The sequence below is a fragment of the Brachionichthys hirsutus genome, chromosome 14 (genome assembly GCF_040956055.1).
Source record: "Brachionichthys hirsutus isolate HB-005 chromosome 14, CSIRO-AGI_Bhir_v1, whole genome shotgun sequence".
NCBI lineage: Eukaryota > Metazoa > Chordata > Actinopteri > Lophiiformes > Brachionichthyidae > Brachionichthys > Brachionichthys hirsutus.
This window is the reverse complement of record NC_090910.1, coordinates 4,621,961-4,647,141: the sequence shown is the minus strand read 5'-3', so window position 1 is coordinate 4,647,141 and position 25,181 is coordinate 4,621,961. Positions and strand designations below refer to the sequence as shown.

Here is a 25,181-nt window from a genome sequence, read left to right as displayed (position 1 = left end):
ACGATACAATACATTACGCTCAATACAGGCTGACCCTATAGGTAGGATTCTGTCCAGAACGGCTCAGCAAGCCAGTGCTGACAGTTCCGGACAATGTAATCAAATCCAGAAAAAGGAAGCCCACAATTAGCTTCTGTTTGAAAACAAACAAAAACAATACGCAAATAAAATTAAAAAACAACAACTCCAAGAACAGCAAAACCAAGCATGAGTAGTATGATCTATAATTAAGGCGAATTAAAATATTGCAATATAATTTGGCCCCTGTGTCACGAACAGACTGCCAAAACAGTCAGCGCTTCCCCGACTCTGTATCGTCACATGGATGCAGAGGAGCAAGGATGAACTGAGATTAGAGATTAAAATGAAAATAAAAAGAAAAAAGAAAGCCAAAGACAAAAAAGTCCTCTTCAGAGAGAAATGGATTTCATTTGGTATAATTAGGTTTCTTCCTCAGGAGCATGTTAAAGGGAACAGAGAGGACCTTCTTAGAAATATCAAATATTGAAAGACAAAACCAGGAAAGCGATTGAAGGTCGGTAAATGTGATTAATTTGAGTTTATCTGACATTGTTCATCTCTGACGAACAGTTTGCACTGTGGAGGAGGACAGGCACCGAGATCAGGAAATATAAAACCGCTGCTCGATCAGCAGACCTGATGCGACGGACCGGAGATGACGTGCCCTGTGGGAAGCGTGTTCGTGCCCCTGAAAGCCCTCCTCTTGATGAAGAGCAGTTAGACAAAGAAATGAAAGAGTGATGCGGCTAAGAAGTCACGGTGCTGAGATACAAAGTGATGCGGATCGTTCTGGTCATTTCAGGTGAACTTCCCCACGAACTGTCCCTTGGCTCCCCGTTAGTTAAAAAGGCTGGGGGTTTAGCAGAGTCACCTGTAAAGGCCTGGGGGGGGGGGGGGGGGTCACTGACGAGCTGTCTGGCTGACGCAAAGGCGTCAGAGCACCCAACAGGAGGAGGCATGGCCGTGTGGTTCCACTCAAGATGTCCACTGTCCTCCTTTGTGAAGGTGGGGGGGGTCAACCTGTTCTCTCTCTCTTTCCGCCCCACCTTCTCGCCTCTCTCACAAGGTTCAGACCCATTCCTGCATGGAGCGTTTGCAGTACAGTATGTGGCGTGGCGTCCCCTTCCTCTTGAACTGCACCACAGTATAAATCAGCACCAGCAGGCAGAGCGCCAGGACGCAGGGGATGACGATGGCGACGGCCTTCACCGTGTTGGCCTCGTTGTCCAGCTCGATCACCACGTCCGAGGTGCCGTCGTCGGCTGGGGGCCGCGCGGGGTCGATCGGCCTCAGCTCACAGCCCATGAAGTCCTTGAGGATGGAGCGTGGGTAGCCCGGATCCACTCGGAGGAACTGGTTGTTAAACTTCCAGTATTCTTTTCCCTTGTAGAAGTAGGTGAAGCCTAAGAGGGGGGTGGGGGGGGGGGGGGGGTGCAGAAGTAACTGTTAGGTTTCCTTATCCATATCCATATCTCATGCTGGGTGTAAAACCTTGATCTGTAAAGTGTTGGAACTAGTAACTATGTAAAAAAAAAACTGCATCAAATACTACATGTGGGTCTGTGAGATGTAGCCCCTCTATAAGAAATAAATATAAATGTTGAATAAATGTACTGTTATATTCTGAACAGAGTGTTGGGTACTTAGTACTTCTGGCTGCCAGAACACATTTCAATGATTTGTACTGCCATCGCTTGTTTGGCTTTTTCTGGCGAGCAGCGTGTCTGTGTTTAACGTGGTTCACGCGTCTGCCAAAGCAGGGCGGGGCTCGGCTCGCTTTGAATTCAGGGAGAGATTTCCTTCTAATCAAAATATTGAACAAACTCTGCCTTTCTCTCTTCAGAAAACAACAGATGAGATCAAATCGAAGAGCCGATGACAACACAAGGCCGCCTCCCAAAAGCTGTGTGGTCGCTTCAGCCCCCCCCCCCCCCGGGGACTGACTCTATCCTGGTCATGAGGGAGAAAACGCCCAGCCGGGAGTCGCACCGCAGCTAATATCACACAGCGGCACATAGGAGAGCTGAGCGGCGGTGGTGCTTTCCAAAAGTCACCGTGGAAAAGAGTTGATTTGACTTGGATCTTCTGTTCAAGAGCAACAAAACTGGTGTCGGAAGCTGTGGAATATTCTCTTTACTCCAACCACAGATCAAACACAGATGCATCCAGTCCCATATTTTACTATATATATATATATTTTCGTCGTAACTCCGAAAGTAAAGATTGAAACGCTCTAAATTTCCGGCCCGAAGGTCAGACGGCTGTTGGAGAAGCCAGCGCTTCTTAAATCACTTGTAAGGCCAAAAATGAAAAAAATAATTATGAAATATGTTTAGCCAAGTCCAAAGTCATTACTGAGTCTTTACAGAGACAGTAGATGTTCAAAATCTCCTTGCTAGAAAACGTTTAAACGTTGCACAGGTGCGCCACCGAAACAAATCCAGGTTGATTAACGCTAATGAAAGTAATAAATGGAAAACAAGTTGAGAGTTCTACGTCTGAGCGACGGGCTCGGAAATACAAACATTTCGTTTCGGGTTCATCTGAGCTGAAACGCGTTGCCCCCTGCACGCTACCATTGGCAGTAGTGCTGAAATATGGCTGGGTATCTGGGTCAATGTTATGAAAGCGCCCCTTGACACACCGAGCAAGCCAGCCAAATAAATACTGTACAAGCTGAAGCATCTGATCCACACAAACACCGATCCTCCACCTTAGCTTCCAAGCTACCCTTCACGCCTCGATCGATGCCCGCTGCACCTGGCCTCACCGGCAGACACGCCAGGCTACAGATCTGGCAGCAGATCTGCAGAACAGATGGTCTGAGCATTCAAGACCAGCTGGCCCCCCCTCTTTTTCCAACCCAGGCGATGCCAAGAACGGGCCCGAACCCACCTGGCACGACACGACCAATGAAAGAGGCACTTTGCCATTGTACACCCTTTCACAGGCCAATGGGTTTGCTTTCGTGCTTCTAAGTCCCGCCTCTCCATCCACGGTAAGAGCCAACTGACTTAAACCTTGATGTGCACCTGAGCAGTGGTCTGATCACAATCTTAATCCATCTGGGTCTTACGGCGCCCTAAAGAGCACGGACCGAATATGAAACATTCTGCTTCTGCTTCAGAAACGAAACAATTTAGCCAAAGTTCGTTAATTTCCCAGCATAATAAAAATGTTAAAAGACATAACAACAATAATAAATAAAAAACAACAACTTCAGAAACTATAGCTGCAGTGCCAGGCACGTTTTGTGCACCAGTGCTCATCGTTTTTCATGTGCTACACACAAAGACTATGAATTTCCCTTCGTGCTGCCTCTATGGACGCGTGTCATTCCCTGAGACTCGGTGTAATTACAAGGACAAATCTCAATCAATACGACTCTGGTTTACCTCCTACACAGAATGCACCAGTGATCAGATTAAAAAAAAAATCAATGCTGCCTGGCATGAGAACCTTCATGTCATTGCAAAATCACAGCAGCGGCCAGGACAATGTGGTACCATTGGCTTTGTCGACGAAGGCCCCCTGTGGTGAATCAGGCACGCCTCTCCATACTGTGATGGGCTTGGGATAGCCGGGGTCCATGGTTCTCATGTCTTCATTGTAGCGCCAGTACCTGAAGGGCAACACATGATCAGCCACAGGAAGATGAAGCACACACTGGCTAAATCTTTGATGATATAACAACAAATGGTAACTCGTGTTCATCATAATGCCACGCCTCTACTGAACACATAAAATGTCAGTGAGTTTGGTTGAAAAAGGAACATGTTACTGTAACAATACATTTTGGGGGGTGTCCATATCGCTTGTACCAACCTGTCCCCTTTAAAGAAGTAGGTTTTAGCCACATCCTCCCACCACACCGCCGTCTCGATACTCTGGGCCGGCATTCCATGGCCAAACTGACTGATGTCCTTCGGGTATCCAGACTGCAGCACGGTGTCCTTAAACACCCAGAACTCTTTCCCTGCACATTGAGAAAGAGACAGAAAAATAAATTAGCAGGAGAGCGCCAGTAAACAGCTGGGATTTACCCTCCAGGAAAAACACAAGGAAAAAGCAAGATTGGAAACGACAGATACAAGCCTCTTAACAAATGGCAGGCAAGAACCCGCTGCCTCGTATTACTGGATCTGATGTTGATGTTCCCCTCATTTAAAATGGGACTCAGACATGGCGACAGGCTCTCCTTGACCTTGCTTGGAGGTATTCTGGGAACCTTTTTTACAGCTAACACTGAGCTGAGATAATACGAAACAGGAACAACCTTTGTGACAAGATAAGCGAGCAAAAAAAGTCAGATGGAAATATTCTTTTTTTTTTACGTTTCCAGGTCACAATGCTGCAAGAAAATGGCTAAATATAAAATATTAGTATCACTATTTTAAAAAGAACTTGCATTTGTATTTAAAAGAACAAAACAACAAAAAACAAACACTGTTTCATTCATCAAATCAAACTATTTGTTTTATTGATTATTATTTATCATGCGTCGCTCCCCACTTCCTCTGAGTAATTAGGTTAAACAGCAGGTTTCTGACACATTGACCCCAGGAAGTGCTTTTTATTTTCCTTCTTCAATGACGGAGGTGGAGGGCGGACCAGGAGGAAGTGAGGGGTGGACAGATGGAGAAAAAGAAAGCGGAAAAGGAAAGGAAATCAAATCATTTGGATCTTCCTAAAGACTCATGCCACATTTTCTTCTGGACTCTCATCACATCCTTTCAGGTAATTGTCACTTGAGTTAATCCCTCAGGCTGGAGGCTGTAATTCCATACGTGAGAGACAGTTCTCCTCACAGAAATGGCTCACAAGGAAAGGAAACTGAGCAGCCGAGACTGTCAGACTTCTAAAAGTGCTGCATATATACATCAGGAATCACATCCACACATGCACAGAGATGAAATACTCATCCATCTGTTTCATGACTCTGCAGCCTGATCTGCCTAATAAACATAAATAGACTAAACATGTATAATACACGACGTACTTAAGCCACAGAGCCTTTCTCCACTTAAACTGCAGCTAAATCCTCGCAGTGACAAGAAGTGTTATTTGTTTTGGGAGAGTAAAAAACAAAAGGGCTTGAAATAAAACAAATGAGTTTCCAGCAGCATTTCCGATTGTTCTTTGGCTCCTTTAATGGCCGTGCATCGACGATGAAAGGATTATTTCTACCGCACGGTGCGTGAGGAAGGAACAGTAGGACAAAGTGCTGGCTGGACCTAAGTGGGAATGCAGTGGCCTCTTCCGGAAAAGGAAATCCCTGTCATTTCTCCTCTCCCTCTTAGAGCGCTCCTCTTACTCTGGGTCACACTTCCCGTGGCCCTGTCACACACAAGCACTGCACAAGCTGAGATTAATAGTGGGGGGGTGGGGGTGGTGATGCTGACCTTTTGAAATCCGAGGTGTAAATGAAGCATACTGGGGCTACCTGAGGGGGGGGGGGGGGGAATGATAATTTCCTCCCTGCAAGCTTGGAGCCTGTCCCAGCTGACTTTGGGGTTACATGAATGAGCTACACAAAACCATGTCACGGTCTCCGTGCCATGATTTTGGCCGCTTTGAAGTAATTCTACTGCATTTATTGTTGACTTTTCTGGAATTTAAAATAGTTAAAGAATGGACACATTGTTGTTTTTGTGCTGCTTTAATATCGGTACAGCAGAAAGCTCATTTAAAGATGACTGCACGCAGATGTAAGGTTTTGAATCTGCATTTTGATAAAAGAGTGCAGAGAAGCTGGAAATATAATAAATTCTATTTGATGCACCAAAAAAAAATGTTTCTTTTTTGAGTTGACTTGCATCTCTCTCATAAAACTCTGGCTTCATCTTCAGAGCACCGAGGGCTGCTTTCATGTGGTGGCGGCTTCATCTGCTGTGCTGTAACCAATAAGCCACTGTGTGCCTCCACAGCGTTTATATAGGATGAATGCTGTTTTCAGAAAGGTCCCCCCCAACACAAAGCCCAAACGCTAACACGTACTGTACAACTAAATGAGAAAACCACAGGGACTATTTCTTTTCCTGTTCAACATTCAGTACCCCGGTGAACGCTGAATCACTCCGTGAATATCAATGAACACATTGAACATTCTTGAAGAGAAATCATCAAATTAATTATTCCAGTGAATTATGTCTTAATATATTATTACTTGTTATCAGGACCGTCACATTTCTCTTAGGTTGTGAGCCAAAATGAAGTTCAGCAATAGTGCAAAGAGGGGGGGGGGGGAAACCCTGTTCGGAACCAGACCATGTAAGTCATGTGTCCCACAATGCCAATTAACTTTAGCTGGCCTCCAAACACGCTACACAGACTTGCACCAGCACTGATTAGATCTTACCTCCAAAACGTGGAGATCTTGCTGCATGCATGAGGAGGCTTTATGTAGCCATGATCTATAAAGCATGCTCTCAGCTTCCATTTAGTATATGCCATGCATGCAGCTTTTAACTTCAAACAATCTGCCTGCTGTGAATGCTCTGCAGAGCACATGGAGTGGAATTTAGGAAGGTGACACAGGGCTTGAATACTGGTGTGTGTCATTTTCACATCGTAAACTGACTGCAGGATGGAAACAGGGAAGCACTGACTTGAAATCTGGCACAAAGCTGCACTGTCTGATTGAAAAACACACACTGGACCTATTTCTATTACAAGTCAGTGGCGTCTGCTTCCTGACCAGTTCTGTGATACATGATTACAGCATTAGGCTAATCAGCTAATCGGCGCCTCAGCTACGACTTCAGTTCAGATGTGACTCAAAAGCCTCCGTCTGTGAATATATCGAAGGTACTGTCGGATAATAAAAATTTAAACAAAAATCCAGGGCGCCTCATTTTGTTTTCAGAATGATTTTCTTCCTAATTCTTTATTCCAAATAGGGAGAGACATAATAAAGCCTCCGGGGAAATCAGTAGTGCCTGTTCAAATGAAAAACTGCGTTGTGTTTGTAGAAGTTTTCCACGTCTCTGACTCTGTCTCTGTGTGCGATCCTGCTGCAGCGACCCATTTCAGTAACAGGAAAGGGCGGATGGTGCCCAAATCAAACTTCCCAGAGCTTACGGCTCATCCCGGGACCAGCGCTTCGCATTTTGCAAAAACAATTATTTGACGTTGAAAATAGAAATAGATTTAAATTCAAATCTGTGGTTTTTCATCTCAGCTGATTTTCATTGCTTAACAACCCCCCCACCTCACCCCCCTCTGGGATTCCCCCTCTGGAGTGCATTCAAACAGGAGTTTACAGGATTGCTTGGTTAGTTTGTGGTTTCTTTGTAGTGGATTTTCAGCTGTGGCCATAACAAGCTTTAGAATTTGTCTCAGGTCAAAGATCTGAATATGAAGACCGCCACCTCAAAATGGTAGTAAATCAAAATGATGAATCATTGATAGGAAGTATTGATGAGCTATGCATACTTATTGTGTTGAACTACAATTTAAGATTTAAATAACAATGTTCTGACCAGAAACGCAAAACCATTCGGCGGATTTGACAAAACGGCGTCAGTGTGAACCTGCAAACGCTAAATAACCCGTGCATCGAAAACACGTGAACCACTAAGCAGACCTGAGCACAGAGTTCACACTGAAAGACAAGACGTCAGCCGTGCACAAGAAACATATGCAGGAATAAGGTACAAACAAGGAACATGCAGACCCAATGCTCAGATAAATCAAATGCACTTTGGACTCACCTTTGAAGAAGACAAACTTGCCCTCGCTGTTCTCGTACGCGGCGTCTATCTTGGGAGGAAGACCCCTCCAGAAGACACTGATGAGCATGGGGTATCCTGGCATCACAGAATTATCTCTCACCCGCCAAAACCAGTGGTCCTAACAAAGAGACAGGAGAGGCCACGGTCAGGAAACAGAGAACCAGACACGACCTTCGCTGCTTCAGTTTTGATCCGCTTGGTTTTTGTCTCCTGTGAATTCACTTTACCAAAGGTGAAGCTCTGGAACTGCCGGTGCAAATCCTTTCACCCAGAGACTAAAGTCATCGACAAATAACTTCGATAAGTTTGATTCAGTCATGTCTATATTGAAAATGTAAATTTAGATGAGTTTTTCTTCATTGCATGCACTTTGGATGCTGAATTTGAATTGATTATTTATCGATTAAATGCCTCCAGATCATTTTCAAGTGCATCATGTGCTTCACCTCGATCTCTTGTTCGCTGTGAGATGATGATGCCACTGGAAGAATTCAGATTTCTGTAGTTCCTTTTAGGACAGAGACGAAGACTACTTGAACGACGGGATGTGTGTGTATCGTCTTTCAGTGACGTTGCCATGTTTCAGTCAGACAGGCCGAACGGGGCCGGCATGTAATACGTTTACTCCGACAAGTCCGACCTGTACGGGGCGCATCTTGATGTATAAAATCAATTCATGACAACTTACAAAAAAACCTGCATGAATCTGAAAGAAACAACTTCATACAGTAGCTTAAAAAAAAAAACGTTTCAGCACGACACACGGCCAGGAAATCCCACGTAATGAATTCTGCATATTGAAACGCATTTGCCAGCAGATAAAAACATCTGATAGCAGAGAATTCCCGACAGCTCCTTGCTTCCCTGCCCGGCGCTGATCCGCTCCGGCGGCTGCTCCTGATAGCCCTGATGCGTTTCAGATCTGCATGTACTTCCTCGGATTGCCTGGAAAGCTCATGAGACTGTCGCGACGAACTTGAGGAATATACTGGGGAAAACCATCATGTAACTGGAGCAAAGCGATAGCCAGGAGCTTTATGAGAAACCAAGAGTCTCCGATTTCCGGCGGGAGGGGAGAAGTGAGGGCGGCCAACTGGAAGGTGTGTCTTTTTGATGTTGGATGAAACTTGATGACACAGGGGGGCTGGGGAGAGACCCAGCTGTGGAAGCCATTAGAACTCAGTCAGATGCCCCACCCTTTGGCAATAAATGGGCAATTGCGTCTCCTGAATGCCGCCAAAAAGCTTGAGCTCATAGGTGCGGCGGCAGATAGAAAGAAGGCGACACATCATCAGCCCCGGCTTCATTCTCAGTGAAAGCTATATAAACAGGCTATTTATCACACTGCTCCCTTTCTCTGTTTCTCTGTCTAATCCAATTGTTTCGCTGGGACTCTTCTCCCTCTCTGGACTCGTCCTGCTCTTTCTTTTCATTTCCCCTTGTCTCTCATTCCGGTTCTTACTCTCGTTCTTCACCGCTTCCTTCTGTGCACAGCACCGGCTGGTAATTGAAAACAGGTCAAACTGTGAAATCCATTCGGTTCGAGTCCATTTGACCTTTTTTTCAGAGAGAAAATGTTCTACCAGAGCATTTCAGGTGTCATTAATTACAGGAACATCAAGAATAATCACAAGTTGGTCTCAGCAGAAGTAGAATTTTTTTTAACTTCAACGTGGACACATTTCAAGGTAAAAATAATCTAGAATATATTTTAAAATATCAAGACTTTGCGTAATGTAGTAAATTAGTCGCCATTCTCCCGTGTCGATGTTAGACGGAAGCTTTTTACTGCATTTGACTTTTTTCAGAGTCCTGAACTGGTCCAAAAGGGCGGCACCCCTCAAACGCCCTTGCAGGTCTATCCATCTCTTTCCTGCTCATTATGCAAGCAAGAAGTGGGGCGAGCTAACTGCCTACTCGGATATTGGAATCGCAGCATGGCTACAACATCAGCAGGCAAGTACCGGTTAGCCAAATCCTGAACTTCAAGGAACCTGCTGGCATTCAAAATCACCTGATCTCAATCTGTCCCATCAAGGAAGGAAAGAATGTCTCCCAGTGAAGAAGGAAGAGGACACGTTGGCATCTTCATTTATTTAGAGCAGACTGTTTTAGGATTAGAGCTGATTAATGGACGGATGAGGACACTCTGCTTTCTCTATTATATCTGGGTTTAGGTAGCGGCCGTCGGAGCAGGGAAATGCTGCATCACAAACAGGCATTATTAAATGAGATTAGAGGTAAACTCAAGACTGAAGCGTTCAACCACTGACCTTATTAAATAAGTCTCAATGAACAATGGGCCTTTAAATCACTTTAACGGGCTATAAAGGGCTGAAATCTATGGATGTTTTGGACGATGCTCGAGGGCAGTGAGCCGCAAACTGAACTCCAGCCCTTTAAACATCTGTTGGGCGATGTCTGAGGTTCTATGTAAATGTTTTCCTGCACGCCGACCACGGTGGGAAATAAGCGGACTCTCACAATCTCTCTCTCTCTCGACAAACTTGAAATGAGGTCTGACAGTTTAAAACGTGGGGGTCACTCACCTTTTACAACAGAAAAACAACAGGGAAAACGGCTCTGAGAAGCACTGGGCTCCACGTGCAGCGAAAAGGGACACCGACGTTTGAAGGTTTATGGAAAACCCAACATCATAAAACTGGAACCCGTGTCCTTTCAGTGAGACTCTTACGAGGGCTAATGGATGTACATGCAGGGCATCCGGTCACCTGTGAACTTTACACAACCCTCTGTCGGCCCAGAAATGAAAGAGAGAAAGGATCAAGCATATTCCACCCTAACAAGCATGACTCCTAACCTGCCTTTGTAGATTTAAAGGCTTTGAACATATCTGGCAGTTTCTCAGCAATGATGGGAAGAATACCTCCCCTACCACATATCATCTGTTTATGTACATCGTCCTCGATTATAGTCAATGCTATCTAAAAAAAATATTGATTCAGACCGAAGTGTTTTACTTCAGTGCAAAGGCACTATTGGATCCAGTCTACATGGAGAACTTCTGGCTCTGTTGAACGGTGCTATGTTTGATCAGTGTCCTCCATATGTGAGATACGTTGGGTCCAAGGCGATGCCTGGCTCAAAGGAACCCTCCAGGCAGTGAGATGGAAACTCTGGTAACTGGTTGCTACCACCAGTGAAATCAAAATTTAACTTGAACTTGAGTGAGGCCTATTTAGAAACCGATAAGGAGATTTAAATGAAGGTTATGGAACGTGGTCCGATTTGGGAATAGTCCTGGATGTCTGACGCCAGTTATTGATTAGCTGAAGCCTTATGGATGTTGAGAACATGTCCCCAAATGCACGTCTGTAAACCGAGAACATTCTATCCGCGGCAAATATCAGCAGAGACAGAAGACAGAATCGTTGTGGAGGCCAGCAATGAATCTGTGGAATTTACAATACTTCCAGGGGCTGGAATCAGGACGAGTTATATCCAAAGATTCAACAGATGCGGCGTGAATTGGGGCGTCATTGTAAATATACACAAGTGTGTCTTTTTCCTAAAGCCCTTTACTCTTCATTACTGGACCATCTGTGGACCTCGGAGGCTGTCAGAAACTTATACCTCTGACTAAATGATTTGGCATCAACTGAACTCTCACTCCAAAGAGTTGGGAAGGTGAGAAAAAGCCGAGCCACACAGGATGAATGGATGAATGGATGAATGGCACGAAGAAACGGAGCGGGAAAATCACTTGGGTAATGAAAACACAAGGAACAAGAATTTAGTAAGTAAGTAGTAAGCTGTAAATCATTCATTCTGAAACACAGCCCTCCTCTTTAGAATGTAGACTTGGCATTCTCTAAGTGGAATATATGAAAAGCTGGAGTAGATCTGTAATTGTTATTCCAGATCAACTTTTTTTTTCTTTTTTTTTTTACAGATGTACCAGGGAAAGAGCTTTAAAACAATTCCTCCGTCTTTCAGAGATAAACTTGGAACGACACAGAAGAAATATTTAGACCACCTGATCCTTGTGTGAAACAAACTTAGAAAGTGATTTCAAGTCCAAGCCTGTGATCCGTTATTGAAGTACACTTGACTAAACGTTTGATTCCACTGGCTGAGATGCGGATCGCCGTGACTCATAAAGCTACTGTGGCACTAATGGCGTGAACACTGTGGATTTACAACTGCAACAAATCACTAGCTCGGTCGGTCTTTCCTCTCCTCTCCTCTGATCCATCGGAAAACACGGTGAGCTGCTGCTTCTTGCTTCCCAAGGCCAACGTGGAGAAACATTCATCACAGCCATCAGTGCTGATGCCACATTACTGAACTGGAAAGCTAATAAGTGGACTGAGGTCGCTTGAATTGAATCTGTTTAATCCCTTCAGGTTGGTTTGAACGTTAAATTATTCTAACTCAACTTTCCCGGACATGAAGTATATTTCTGTGACTGCAGGAATCCCACCGGCAGTTCTCACACAGTGGACAGACTCATTGTACGACAACCAACCAGCCACACTCACGCACAGACACACAACATTTTGCTGCCTGTTGGCTTTCATTAAAACACTGTTTAGTCAGCCTTGATGAGAAGCAGCAGAAAAAGGAGATGGAGAACGGGGGGGGGTCGTACAACAGAGGAAATGTGTGACCAAGGACGTAAATGCTACAGCTACAGGGAACCACCCCCCCCCCCCCCCCCCCCCGATGGATGGACTATTAACTCGATCATAGATGAATGAGTGCAAAATGGAAATGCGTTGAAGCCCATAGGCATGGATGTATGGACAATAACCTCGCTGAGGGACAGTCCGCTGGTCCCATCTGCGTGAAAGAAGGACAAGAAAAAAAACTGGTTGGTTGTAGCTTCTGAAGCCAGACGAGAAGGGAAAAAATACCAAAGTGATATTTGATTATTTCTATCAGAGAGAAAAGCTTTCGAGAGTATCTGTCGAACCGACATTCCATTTTGAACCCTAGAGGTGATAGTTGAGCTCAGAGAGCCATTTATTCTTCACTTTCTGCACATCCTCCTCGTCTCCCTGCAGAAATATCCTGCTCATCACTCCACTGGACCAGGCTGCTGTCCAATGTGCAATGATGATGGGTAGCAGAACGATAGAGGTGGATACAAAATGCATCAAACACACATATCACTGATCATATTGAGCCAGTGCAACCTTTGAGTCAGATTTTAGGTCAAACACTTTCACAGGCAGCACCCCTCTGGTCCAAACTTCCTTTGTTGGTGTTTAAGGTAACAGAGGGTGGCAGAGAGGACAGGAAGGAGTTCTTATCTGAGCTCCAAACGCTTCTCATTTAACCATACTGTCTATTTATAGCCCTAGAAAAATACGAAGCGAATCAGAGGCACGCTTTCTTCTTTCTGTTTAGAACACAGGGTGGTTTTGTGCTGTCCCAATGTTTTCCTCTATTCCTTGGTGTGTGTGTGTGTGTGTGTGTGTTGTGCTCACAAGGATAGAACCGCATTAGGGGACACATATACCGTTTTCTCTGAGTAGAATATACATTTTTAAGACACAACAGCCCAGGATTTTTAAAGATGTGTGACCAGTGTCTTTCATTTTGACACACAATATCTAAAGTGCAAAAACATTTCCCCCCTAATAATCGTGACATAATTTCCTATAAATATAAACACACCTGGTCTTTGGTGATGATTTTGAGATGTGCCATTATAATAGAATGTTCAAGGAACGTAGGAGAAACCTAAACCTAAACCTGTTGCTGATTGTGAACATTTTACACTATTTGAAGAGAGTTAACGGTGATTCAGCTGAGCGCACACTCCAATTCTACTGGACTCTTAAGTGGTGGTTTCTAAGATCTTGGTTTAAATCAGGTATGGGCAAACTACGGCCCGGGGGCCATATACGGCCCCTTGGGCTTTTTAATCCGGCCGACCGAACTTGCTCAAGTTATATCATTAAATTACATTTTATTATAGTTAAACCTCGTTCATTTTGCCTTTTCCCTGTAATGCTACCTGTAAAAGACCAAATCCTTTCATGTAATGTCTTTTACATGTCATTTATATTAGTTCTCACAAACACTCCATCCATCTGTTTCCTGGCCTGGCCCATCCGTCACATTTTAGAACCCATTGTGTCCCACGAGTCAAAACGTTTGCCCACCCCTGTTTTAAATGATCGTGCAAGCCTACTTGCATCACAAAACACAGCTCAAGGTTTTAAGACACCTACTCAAAACAAGCGCAAAGGCTAAATGACCCGAATGTGTTTTGATATTAGACTCTTCATTTACCTTGAAGACAAACATCTCTCTCCTCAGTATGGCGAGTGTGTTGTAGCCTCCGTCGCAGATGTTGGGCTTCGTGTTGGGGTGGGACGGTCTATCTCCTGGGGGCAGCCTCGGAGGTCGTGTCTGCCTGTCTGGTTTGCGGGGGTCTGAAGGGGGATGGGAGCGGGGAGGGGGCACTGTTGGCAAAGGCTTGGTGGGATAGGGAATCTTATCAGGAGGCCCTGTAGGAGAACAGAGAGAGAGCGATGGATTAGAAAAAACATTAAAAGAACTCCAAAAAAATAAACCCATGATAGCAAAACCTTCGGACAAAGGCTGATCCATCTGTGTCCATAGACACTTAATAGTACAACTCTCAAATTATAATCCCAAGAAATCAACGACGAATAAATGACTGGGCTGTTGTTAAATCTGATCGCCTCTCGAAACATGGCCACAAGCCAAAATATTTACTTCCAAACAATGGTGTTTAGCTGAAATGGTCACGATCAGATGACGGGGTAAAGACTCCGAAGGAAAGGCGACTCCATGGTGGCTCGGGTTTTAGATTCAGGCTTCGGTTAATAAGGCTTAGTGTTTAATAGAGATGAGTGAATTCTACCAGGCAGAGATCTGTGTCCGTTCACATTCACCACTTGCATCAGAGGCTGAGAGGAGCGAGGCAGAGCGAAGGCAAACATGTGGGCTGGTTGCGTGAATAATTGAACACATGACGATGCAGGAATAACACTTTGTGACTGCGATGACACGGCTGCCAGTTGTCATGTGTTGATCGGGGCCAACAGGCGTAGGAATAGATGACGGCGATATGAAAGATGCAAGTGGAACAAGCAAACGCCCTTGCTGCCCCCCCATGCATATCAAGTATTAATGTGTGGTGGTGGCATATATATAAATAATGATCTCCAAAGTGTTTGCAGACACTCAGGAGTTATAAGTAACGATTCAGTGACTCAATAAATAGCTTAAAAGTCAGTAAGAGAAAAGGAGGATTAAAGGCGTGAATGAGCAATCAATCATTTAACCGAAGTCGCTCTATAGTAAGCAATTAAAGAAACGTAGAGAGTTAAACCGTAAAACTAGCTGACACACACACACACACACACACAAGCTGATCAGAGGATTAACAGGCAACACTTCTCCTGCAGTCTGCAAGAGAGCTTCCATTCACTGACTGAATTCGATCCCCTGAAATACCCCCCAGATTAGCGGAGCCCACAGCACTCTGCAGTTATGTAAGCACTGTGACGACTCAACAATGGGCGTGTCGACAAACATGCAAATTCAATCACAACAAAGACATTTTACTGAAGGGGATTTCTAAGCAGGATAAATGGGTTACTGCGCCCTCTTACATACGATACCTGCCATCACAGCAAACAGAACCTCAGACCTGAGGCAACAGTCCTAGCATTATTAGCTCTGTTGCTGCACACATCTGTGTCTCTGGTCTTTTTTGCAGGAGCGTATACGGAAGTAGAGCAAAGGTGTGTCTGAAGCATCTGGAGGTAGTAATGCAGCAATTTAGTAGAGGGCACCCAAAAGTTAGAAAGGTCATGAAAAAAAGAAATTCAACTGAGACTGCAATCCTCACCTTTAACCTTACGTCCCTTATATGGGTCAAGATCCCAAAACATCCTAAATGCTGTTATTCTCCTCAATCTTTGTTGCACCGTTTTGCACTTCTCAGACAACTCTTTTTTAAATTTTCTTTCGTATATGTCAAGATTACATGAATTATATGTTTTATTAGTAAAACTACTGAAAGGTGCAGCTGGGAAGGTCAATGCTATGATCAGTGATCCCAGGACTGCTTAACTCCATTATCGTGTGAGGGCTTCCTTTACTGCCCCATGTGTAAACAGGAAGTCAGCTGGTCTCTTCAGAGGAGTGGGAAATCATTACGTTTAAAGTTCAGACAGGAAACAATGGATCCGCAAAGGATTAAAAAAAAAAGACAGTAATCCGATATTTAAATTGTAGCCGGTGATCTTTCTTTATTATTTATACTAACTCTCAGAAAGCCTTATAAGATCTTTCATCATTTCCTAAACCAATAAATATTCATTGAGGTTAAACTTTTAATTATTCAATAGGAACATGTTGGTGAACAGGAATAGAAATCATCGGAGAAGTACGTGTAACCGGCTGGAATTCATCTCTGCTAAGCTCTGATTTAGGCTCATGTAGAAACACATGATGGCTCAAACATGTGAGAGTGAATCAGGACTCTCTGCCCACAACGCAGTGTGATCCAGCCGGACTCCCACGGACTGCAAATCAGACTCCACACCACTTGAATTGAGTTCTCCTTTTCCACTCCCACCATTGTTCTCTTTACTCACTATATCTCTCTGCACGCGTGTAAACGATTCAACTTTGATGTCGCCGCTTTCAAATCGTGCAGCCCCTCCCCTTTGTCCCAGTTTAGCCTCCTCATTTAGCATCGGCATTGCTGTGAGGAAGAAAAGTAGGAAAATAAAATGAGCCTGAGAAACGAGCTGCCACTAAGAGTCCTGTCCTTCATCTCCTGGTACAACAGCGAGGAAGAAGAGGAGGAGGAGGAGGATGGGCTGCCCAGGCCCGTCACTCTCAAATGGATGCGCCCAGTCCATGTAAGCAGATGGCAGGTTCTCCTGTGTGCGTGTGTGTGTGTGTGTGTGTGTGTGTGGCTTGACAGCTGTTGAGGACAACACTGTCAGTTCCCACAAAACTTCTGTTTCTTCCTTTAAAAATTAAAACCCGGCTTGAGACGCCGAAGTTAACATTCAAAAAATAAATTAAGGAATTTAACGATCACATCAACCTGAAAGGAACAAAACATATTTTAAGATCGAGGCCAGCTCTACCCTGATGTCTAACCAGTCGGACGCCTACATAAATACCTTACTATTAAATTGAATTTCACACTTTTGATGCACGTGTCCCTGAACAGCATTGGCTTTCTGAGTAGGCAAAAGCACTGCAGTCAGCATTTATTCACTCAAAGCGTGTCTCAGGGAGGAAGCAGGCAGGCAGGCGCTGACGGTGAAGCCCTCCTCTCCGTATCATAAACTAAGATTGGTGGCCAAACCTGTGCAGCGAGTCGGGCGCCGTTTCAGAGAGAAGACGCCGCTGCAGGACTTCTGACTCAGTTACATCAGGGTTTGGTGAAATAAATTAATCTTAGTCAAAGTTTCACTGATGATTAAAAATCTACAAACCTACGGTGCTATATGCTATATATAAGTTCCTGAGACCGGTAGCTCCGCCCAATCGAAGCCAGGAGGCCTTACCATAAATCTTCTGGATGCCCAGCAGGTCGTCCATGGGTAGTCTGAAGTTGTCCGTGTCCATGTACTGGTAGAAGGGAGCCATGATGGCCGTGGGGTCGTTGGAGTGTTCCAGACCCAAAGCATGACCGAGCTCATGGACCGCCACCAGGAACAAGTCGTTACCTTCAGATCCAAAGAGAGGGGGGAGCATGGTGTCAACAACAAATGTGTATCTGCAGCACATATTAGAACTTACATCTATTCAAGTTGGTCAGTTGCAATAAAACAATACAAAAAAAATGCACTTAATTCAATGCAGAAAGTTAAGAGTTGCTGTTAAACAATGAAATGATGAATTTATCTCCTGGTAATAATTTATGGTCCAACACCTGTAAAAGTGTTGGACTGATAATCCACTGATGAATGGATCATGTAGTGAAAGCCAATAATGGGACATACAACAAAGGTCACACACCAACACACACACACTCACACACATGGCCTTCACAAAGCACATAAAAACCAGTCTACACTGTAATTAGTCTGGAGCTAGGGTAAGCTGATGAATCCACCGGGCTGACCTTCTGACTGAGACTCCCTCTGTGGCCGATAGCCAAGCCCCAACCAAATCCCATACGTGGGCTTTAGCCCCCCCTCCGTGTCCAATTCAGCATCCTAAGCCTACGTCACGGCCAACCAGCAACACAAAGACGCCTCCTCCTCCTCCTCCGACTCCTCAGCAACCTTCCCAGACGTTAAATCTGACACATAAAGAACGCGGTCATTGTTGAGACGCTCGCACATTTCCAGGCTGCTCCTGTCCTTATGTACAACTCAATATAATGATGTGGCCGTCTGGGAAGCTATTAACCTCATTCCATCTAATGCCTGAAAATAAATGGCATTACAGTACTTCAAAGGAAAGCCTCTTACATGCTATCGTAAATGCAACGTCATGAAAGCAGGCCTGCGAGGTATGAGGACAATCTGCAATGTGCATTCAGGTCTCAACACTGCATGCAATATTGACGGGATTGGAGAGAATCTAACATCACGGTTCTGTGTGGGTGGGGGTTGCATGACCAATGTAACCAGGGGCCTGTCTGATCGGTCAGCGTTTCATTGCTCGAGAAATAATTGGGACGTTTCCTGATTATTGCATCGTCAACGTTGCAAGTTTTTCGGTTATCCATAATGAGGATATGCTTCTTCATCACTAGCGATGAGCTGATCTGGTATTAAAACTTTAAATCTTAATGCAATAAATGTTTTAACTGGTAACTAAAGCATTTATTTCTTGGCTTGAACACCCAAGATGCTCCGACTGGTTTCAAAGACGTAATAGGAATTAAAAAAAAAAAAGTTCACTTCCTTGTGTTGGTAATGTGTCACATGAATGAGACTGCGATTCAAATAACTTTATAGCAGGTAAAGTACAATGTTTAAGCATTGTATAAAGGACAACAGAGAGGTGGCTTAATTACTGTAGAACAATATTGGACTTTGTCCTGGACTCTTTACAGGGTTGATGTAAATCCTTTCACTGTCGGACTGTTTTAGGTCCAACAGACAACATGACGATGCAGTTTTGCTGAACAAGCTCCACTGATTAGCTAAACTCCTCCAGTGAAAGTAAATGGCCTGTAAAAGAAGTACAGGAAGTGTCAACATTTTTGCAAGCCTGAAATATTGGAGTGTCTGGATTTAAGGTATACGGTATCAAATAAAGCCAGCACGAAAGACGGGAGGAAAAAGGAGACATGGCTGAGTGGTAAAGGAATCACGTGCGGAAAAAAACGAGGTTACGCTTCTCCTCAGCAGGAGATCCTTCTGTCGGCCGCTTCTTTTGATGAAAGCCTGGGAAGAGAAGCGCAGTAATACCTTGACATATGAGTATAATTCGTTCCAGGACCGAGCTCGTAACTCAAATCACTCGGATGTCAAATCAATTTTTCCCATATAAAATAACTGAATTTTTTTTTTTAATCCGTTTAAGGCCGTCTGAAAACACTCAAATCAATGTGAATAACAATGGAAAACACGTTTTTATGTAGACACACACACACACAGACATAATAAATGATATACAGTACATCATATATCTGGCAGTGGCTCAGTGGGTTGGGCATTGGGCTGGGAAGAAGCCCCAGCCCAGACGGAATGTGGAGTGTGGGCTGGTGGCTGGAGAGGAGCCAGCCTGCCTCCAGAGCACTGCTGAGGTGCCCTTGAGCAAGGCACCGCCCCCCCCTCACTGCTCCATGGCGGCGCCTTCACCCTATTCATGTGTGTGGTTGTTCCGAGGGGCCCGTTGTACTGGGGTGTAAATCCAATTTCGTTGTGTGTTTGCAGTGTACAAAGTGTGTAACATATAATGACAATTAAAGGCATTTCTTTCTACTGTATGAGTTTTACCTTCGAGAGACGGTAGCTGTGAACAGTGTGCAGGAGGAGGAGGGGGGGGGGGGGGGTTGGACGGTACGTGGAGGCTTTATACAGTAATTGTACCTTACACGTACACTTAGATAGTTATGCCTTTGGAAGGCTTTGTGCTCTTGACAGCATTGTTTCCATCCTTAATATGTCGCTTTCTTTGAACCCAAAACTTCACCCACAATCACGCATAATAATGGCAACACAACACGGGCGACGCGCAGGAGACGAGTACTAAAGGTAGTGAATACCTGAACTGAACGAGTGAAGTACTCGGAGCGCTCGGCCATTTAGCGTCACCATCTGGAAGTTACTCGTGTCTCAGATTTATGCTTATGTCTCAAAGAAAAATGTTGCTGGCAGGTTTGCTCGTGTCTCGGGAACCCTCGTATGTCGAGGTATTACTGTACTGGAAAATGTATGTCCAAGGACAAAGAGGCTCATGATGCACGAAAAAAACTGTACGTGTGTACTCGTGTGTTTGTGTGTGTGTGTGTGTGTGTGTGTGTGTGTGTGTGTACAGAATATATCATATGACCAAGCTGGTACAAAAGTAAAGTTCAAATGTCAGTGAAAATGTAAAAATAAGCATCCATTTCATCCGGATGATCTTATTCACATTCCAGCAGTGCCAAAAGTAAGCCCAAACATCACTTGTATGAAAAGTATTTATTAAAATGATCTAATTATGCAAAGCAAAATGTAATATATCTAATGCTAATCCCACACTGTTAAATCCTTCATTTCTACACAAACGCAGGGCAAATCCTGAAGCTCCAGATTATCTGGTCACATCAGCTGCTTGAGTGGACAAAAGGACTGTCTGTCTCTTTTCATTTCCTGCATGTTCAGTCACTCAGTCTTTAGTCTGTCTTCCTGTCTCCCAGGGGGGGGGGGGGGGGGGGTATTAGAGGTCAGTGATGTCATTCAGTGTCTGTTGCTTTAGTAAGTCACACTAAGGCAGATGGGGACGTTCCGTAGGTCCCAGGCTGTTTTTTACTGGCTGGTTAATTATAACTGGATGGAAGGCAGGTAGACAGCGACTGCACAAGGGACGGTGGGGTTGGGAAAGAGGTGGGGGGGGGGACATGAGGCAGAAGACAAAGGATGGAATTGAGATAGATCAAATGAGGGGATACTGCACAAGAAGGAGAAAATAAATGAGCGAAGACAATGTTATGAGGGACGAAAAGATGAGTGGGAATACGGTTTTTAAGTGTATCTGAGGACAGATAAATAAAAGGGGTGAGGCAAACCGGGGAGGAAGGGCATCTGGAGTGATAGCTGCATAAGGAAAAACAACAACACAATGATGAAGAGCGGGGGGAAACGGAGGCGAGGAAAACTCGAGTACTGTTTGTTATCTTGTAAAGTTCCAGCAATCACAAAAGATGATGATGATGAATTACACGACGGCGGCATTTGTAACATCGCCCTCCTGCCACGGGTCGTGCCTCGTCCCCACACGGCAAGCAGACAGCGAGAATACAGCGAGAATACAGCGAGAGCGCTTCAACAGCAGGACACAGTGGAAGAAATCAAGTAGGAGATGGAATGTGTTAAAAAGCATCTGCAGGGCTTGTGTCGTGTGATAATCCACAGAGAAGGGGGGCTGGGGGGGGGGGGGGGGGGGGGGGGGGCAGAGGCAGCGAGGCCAGTGTTTTTACCACACCGTGATTCATCGCCCTCATCCGTGCCATCCGCCGGTTTGGCCGAGACTTGGGCATAAAAATAACTCACCCCATCAAGGATTTAAAGCATAAAAGCCACATTTCAACTGACAGAGCAGAAAGATTCCAGAGCTACATAATTCTTTTACCATGTCAAGTGGACAGTGATCTCTGGCTGACATTCACCTAGCGATAGGTCAAGGCTGCTAATGAGATGCCGCTGCCTCGAAGGTTTAAAAAAAAAAAAACCCATTAAAGCAGAGAAGACACACTGCAAGAGAGTCACGGGAGATTCATGATCCGACCGATCTCATTCCGTCTTTCCCCACAGGGCTGCAGTAAAATAAACAGGGGCCGTGATTAGAAACCAGAAACCGCTACCTGGCTGTTGATAATTTACCGGCTCTCTGCAGAGGCCGCCACCGCTGCAGCCCATCGCTTGGCTCGGGGAACACGTGACACAAGCACACACTGGTCCACAAATCAGACAAGGCCCGACGCAGCAGTAGCTCTGGATGTCGATGGCAGTCTCTGGGGGAATGCATCCCTCTCTGCCTCTTAACTGTTGCACTTAACGTGAGATCCGGCATCCACGCTGTCCACTTTTTGGACTTTCTGTTTTCTTTTATTTTTCCCCATGCTTTGAAAGGTTCCTTATATTTCCTGTCTTTTTATTATGTCCAGGGTAGATAAATTATTAGCACTACCCAGGGACCAATTTGTTCTCCCGAGTCTGGTTTTGGAAAACACAACAACCAAACAAAGATAGAACAACCCTCACACCTCCAATTGTGCAGGCGAGTGGGACAATTTCCAACTCTTCGTGTCTGCCAAGACATTTGTGTGGCTGGCTGTGCATGTCTCAGCAAGAGTAAGCGCTCCTTTTATCCCAGAGGAGCTCAAATATTCCCCATTGTTCACGTCTTACAACCCACTGAGTGGCTGACGAGGCACTTTCCGGACTGTCTTTGGACCCTAACAGCAGGCTGAGACGACACAACAATGTAAAGATAAAGGAGCATGCCTGAAAATACAATCAACAACTTTTGAGCCAAAATGGCATCCATCCAGTTTGGCGTTAATATGGATTTATTTAAAACTTAATGGTGGTTAACAATATGAGATTTATTGAACTTGAACTTTCAGTTACCGGGCAGAAGCCAGATTTTTAAACTATTTGAGCAGGTATATATATATATATACATATTATGGCAAGCCATTAAGGAAATTATTATATATATATATATATATATAAAATGTGATGATGATGATGAATATATTTATTAGATAGAATGTTAGTTTGACATATGGACCGAACGCAGATAAATTGAATGATCGCTGACATTATCACGTCACTGCTGCCGTAGCCTCAGATGTAGTTGGCTCAAAAACAAAACAAAACATAATCACATTCACTTATAGCTGAAGCTATATAAAAAAAAATCATATCTTGTACAAAAGTATTGGATGGCGTACATCCAATCAATATTGATTGATTTTGTTTAGTTAATTTGAAATTGAGGGGAGGATTTTTATATAAGCCCTTTCGGCTTCTTTTCCTCTCCTGCACTATTATTTGCCTTTGTAATGTTTTTGTTTATGTTTATTATTGTGCATATGAATAAAATGAAAAATGAAATGAAATGAGTGAGCTGCTTGGCGGAGGTTTGTCTTGCCTGTTAAATGCATTTCATGATCTCTCAACTGCTGGTTCGAGTGGTTAAAGCTGCCTGAAATGACCATTAGCTATTATTTTCTTCATAATAATTACAATTGTACTAATTCATGCCAAATCAGTTCAGCTTTTACACAACCTCTGACAATGACAAATGGCAAAAGTTTAATTAGCAGTCGCTAATAATGACTCTTAACAAAATACTGTCATTGCAGAGCCTCAGATCCGTTCGGTCGAAAGCGCAGATGGCCCCGGAACAGATTGAATCCAAAGGTGAAATGTTTGACCTCACACTGACGGGTGGAAGGGCGGCTCCAGTGTGTGATTTTTAATTAGAACGCTGACGTTACATAAGAAGGAGGGGGCTCTCATAGAACGCGGGACAATCTATATCCAATGTGACATTTAATATACGTGTTGAGCAACAGCGACAATGAAACAGCAACAATTATTTGCCAGCTCTGTTAGATGGTTTTGACCTTGACCTTTGACCAATGTGATGACACTTCTGATTGGTTTTCACTCTTCTTATTTTTTGAGTATAGCTGCTAACTAACTAGTTGTAAATAAACGTTCTAGTTGAAGTTCAAACACAATTCCCCATCGCAGCATCACATCTCCGTCCTGTTCTACCGCCTCGCCAAATCGCCAGTTCATACAGACAATTCGCCGCCCCCCACCCGTGTTTACGGCTTAGAGGCCAAACAACAACAAGCTCCCGTTACAAACACTGAACATTAACATAGGACGGTAAAGATCAATAACAGCTCTAGTCTGAACAGGCTGTGTAAACTGAGCTAATGAGAGCACTGGATGACCGGGAGGGGCCGGGCGGGACCGACGAGCTGCCAGAGGACCTCGTCCCAGTGATTCAGTGCTTGGCTCAGACGGTCCTGGTCTCATGGAGCTCTGCTGGCCGTCAAGCCAGAGCAGTGTGCCCGACTAGACAGAGCGACCAATGCAAGGGGTGCATTCTGCTTGCATCTCACTCTGAGCTTCCAACTTGCACTCAAAACAGAAACACACAGTGTATTATTTTGGTGTATTTCATCAAATCAACTTTTCCCGGAGTGTCCATGTCCAGATTGGAGTGGGAAAAAAATGCTGCTGGCCAAATGTGTTAATAAAACCTACCAGGATGAAATGTGGCACATTTACACCACACAAAGTACCATTACACATTGAGGCTGTCTCATTTGCCCAATTTTAGTAGTAGCAGTTAGGATGACGCTATAAGATACTGTGACTGTATTGAAAATGAAATATAGCCACCGAGCTGACAAAAATACTGTTGATGCCAATGTAAGCTCAATTAACTTTGCTTGCCTTAGTGTATTGGCCGAGCTTATCCATGTGTAACTAAAGGATGTTGTTGTTGGTTGGAAAGCATCTGACAGACAAGTGGGAAGGCAAGTCTTCCCAGGTGCATGATTTGTGTTCGTGTGCTTTTGAGAGTGTACGTGAGCGCATTTATGTATTTGTGTGGGGACAGAAGAGTGCACCAGCACCCATGCGGAAGCGATTGCTGCTCTCAGTAGGCCGCCATCTATTTCTGGTGGCAGCCTGGTGGGTATAATCGCATGGTGGGGTCTTTGCTTTTGTTCTCTTGATCGCATTTGCTTTGTTTCTTTGTGAAAGCAAGGTTTGAAATAATCTATTTTTTTTTTAGTGATAATCAGGGATTGAAAGAACTAAAAAAAAAAAAGAAGTTCTCTAATTACCTTATGTATTTTGGAACTTTGGGATTTTCAAATGAGGATATAAATCTAACAACGTGAGTACACCCCATAAAATAAATCCTGTCATAATTTTACAAGACTATTCACTCGGTATCTAGTCATCCATTCGGAGATATGACGATGTAATTTATATGCATCCACTCTTCAACCTCTGGATGCGGTCTGTCGTTTTACCATTATCTGCATTACTGGCTTTCGAATGCATCACTATTTTGAGAAAACTGAGGTGGCCATCAGTGACGTGAAATACACGAAGAGAATCTTGCCATTGAAAAACAACACATTTATAGTGAGATGAGGATAGTAGTGGTTATACTGTGTATGTTCCATGAAAGTAGGAACATTTGAAGACATTTAATATATCATATTGTTGCATTGTGACATTTCTACTGTCCCCA

The 25,181-nt window shown here is 44.3% G+C and overlaps 1 protein-coding gene across 1 annotated transcript in view; it reads right to left on the bottom strand.

Moving 5' to 3' along the window:
- Positions 1-1,089: 1,089 nt before the first annotated feature.
- Positions 1,090-25,181, bottom strand: part of LOC137904152 (matrix metalloproteinase-16-like) — a 49,657-nt gene continuing 25,565 nt past the window's right edge. The window contains exons 6-11 of the mRNA XM_068748315.1: positions 17,291-17,452; positions 14,019-14,236; positions 7,734-7,872; positions 3,847-3,997; positions 3,528-3,643; positions 1,090-1,424 (exon numbers count right to left, since the gene is read on the bottom strand). Coding sequence (XP_068604416.1) covers positions 1,090-1,424; positions 3,528-3,643; positions 3,847-3,997; positions 7,734-7,872; positions 14,019-14,236; positions 17,291-17,452 — 1,121 coding nt within the window. The remainder of the gene's footprint in view (positions 1,425-3,527; positions 3,644-3,846; positions 3,998-7,733; positions 7,873-14,018; positions 14,237-17,290; positions 17,453-25,181) is intronic.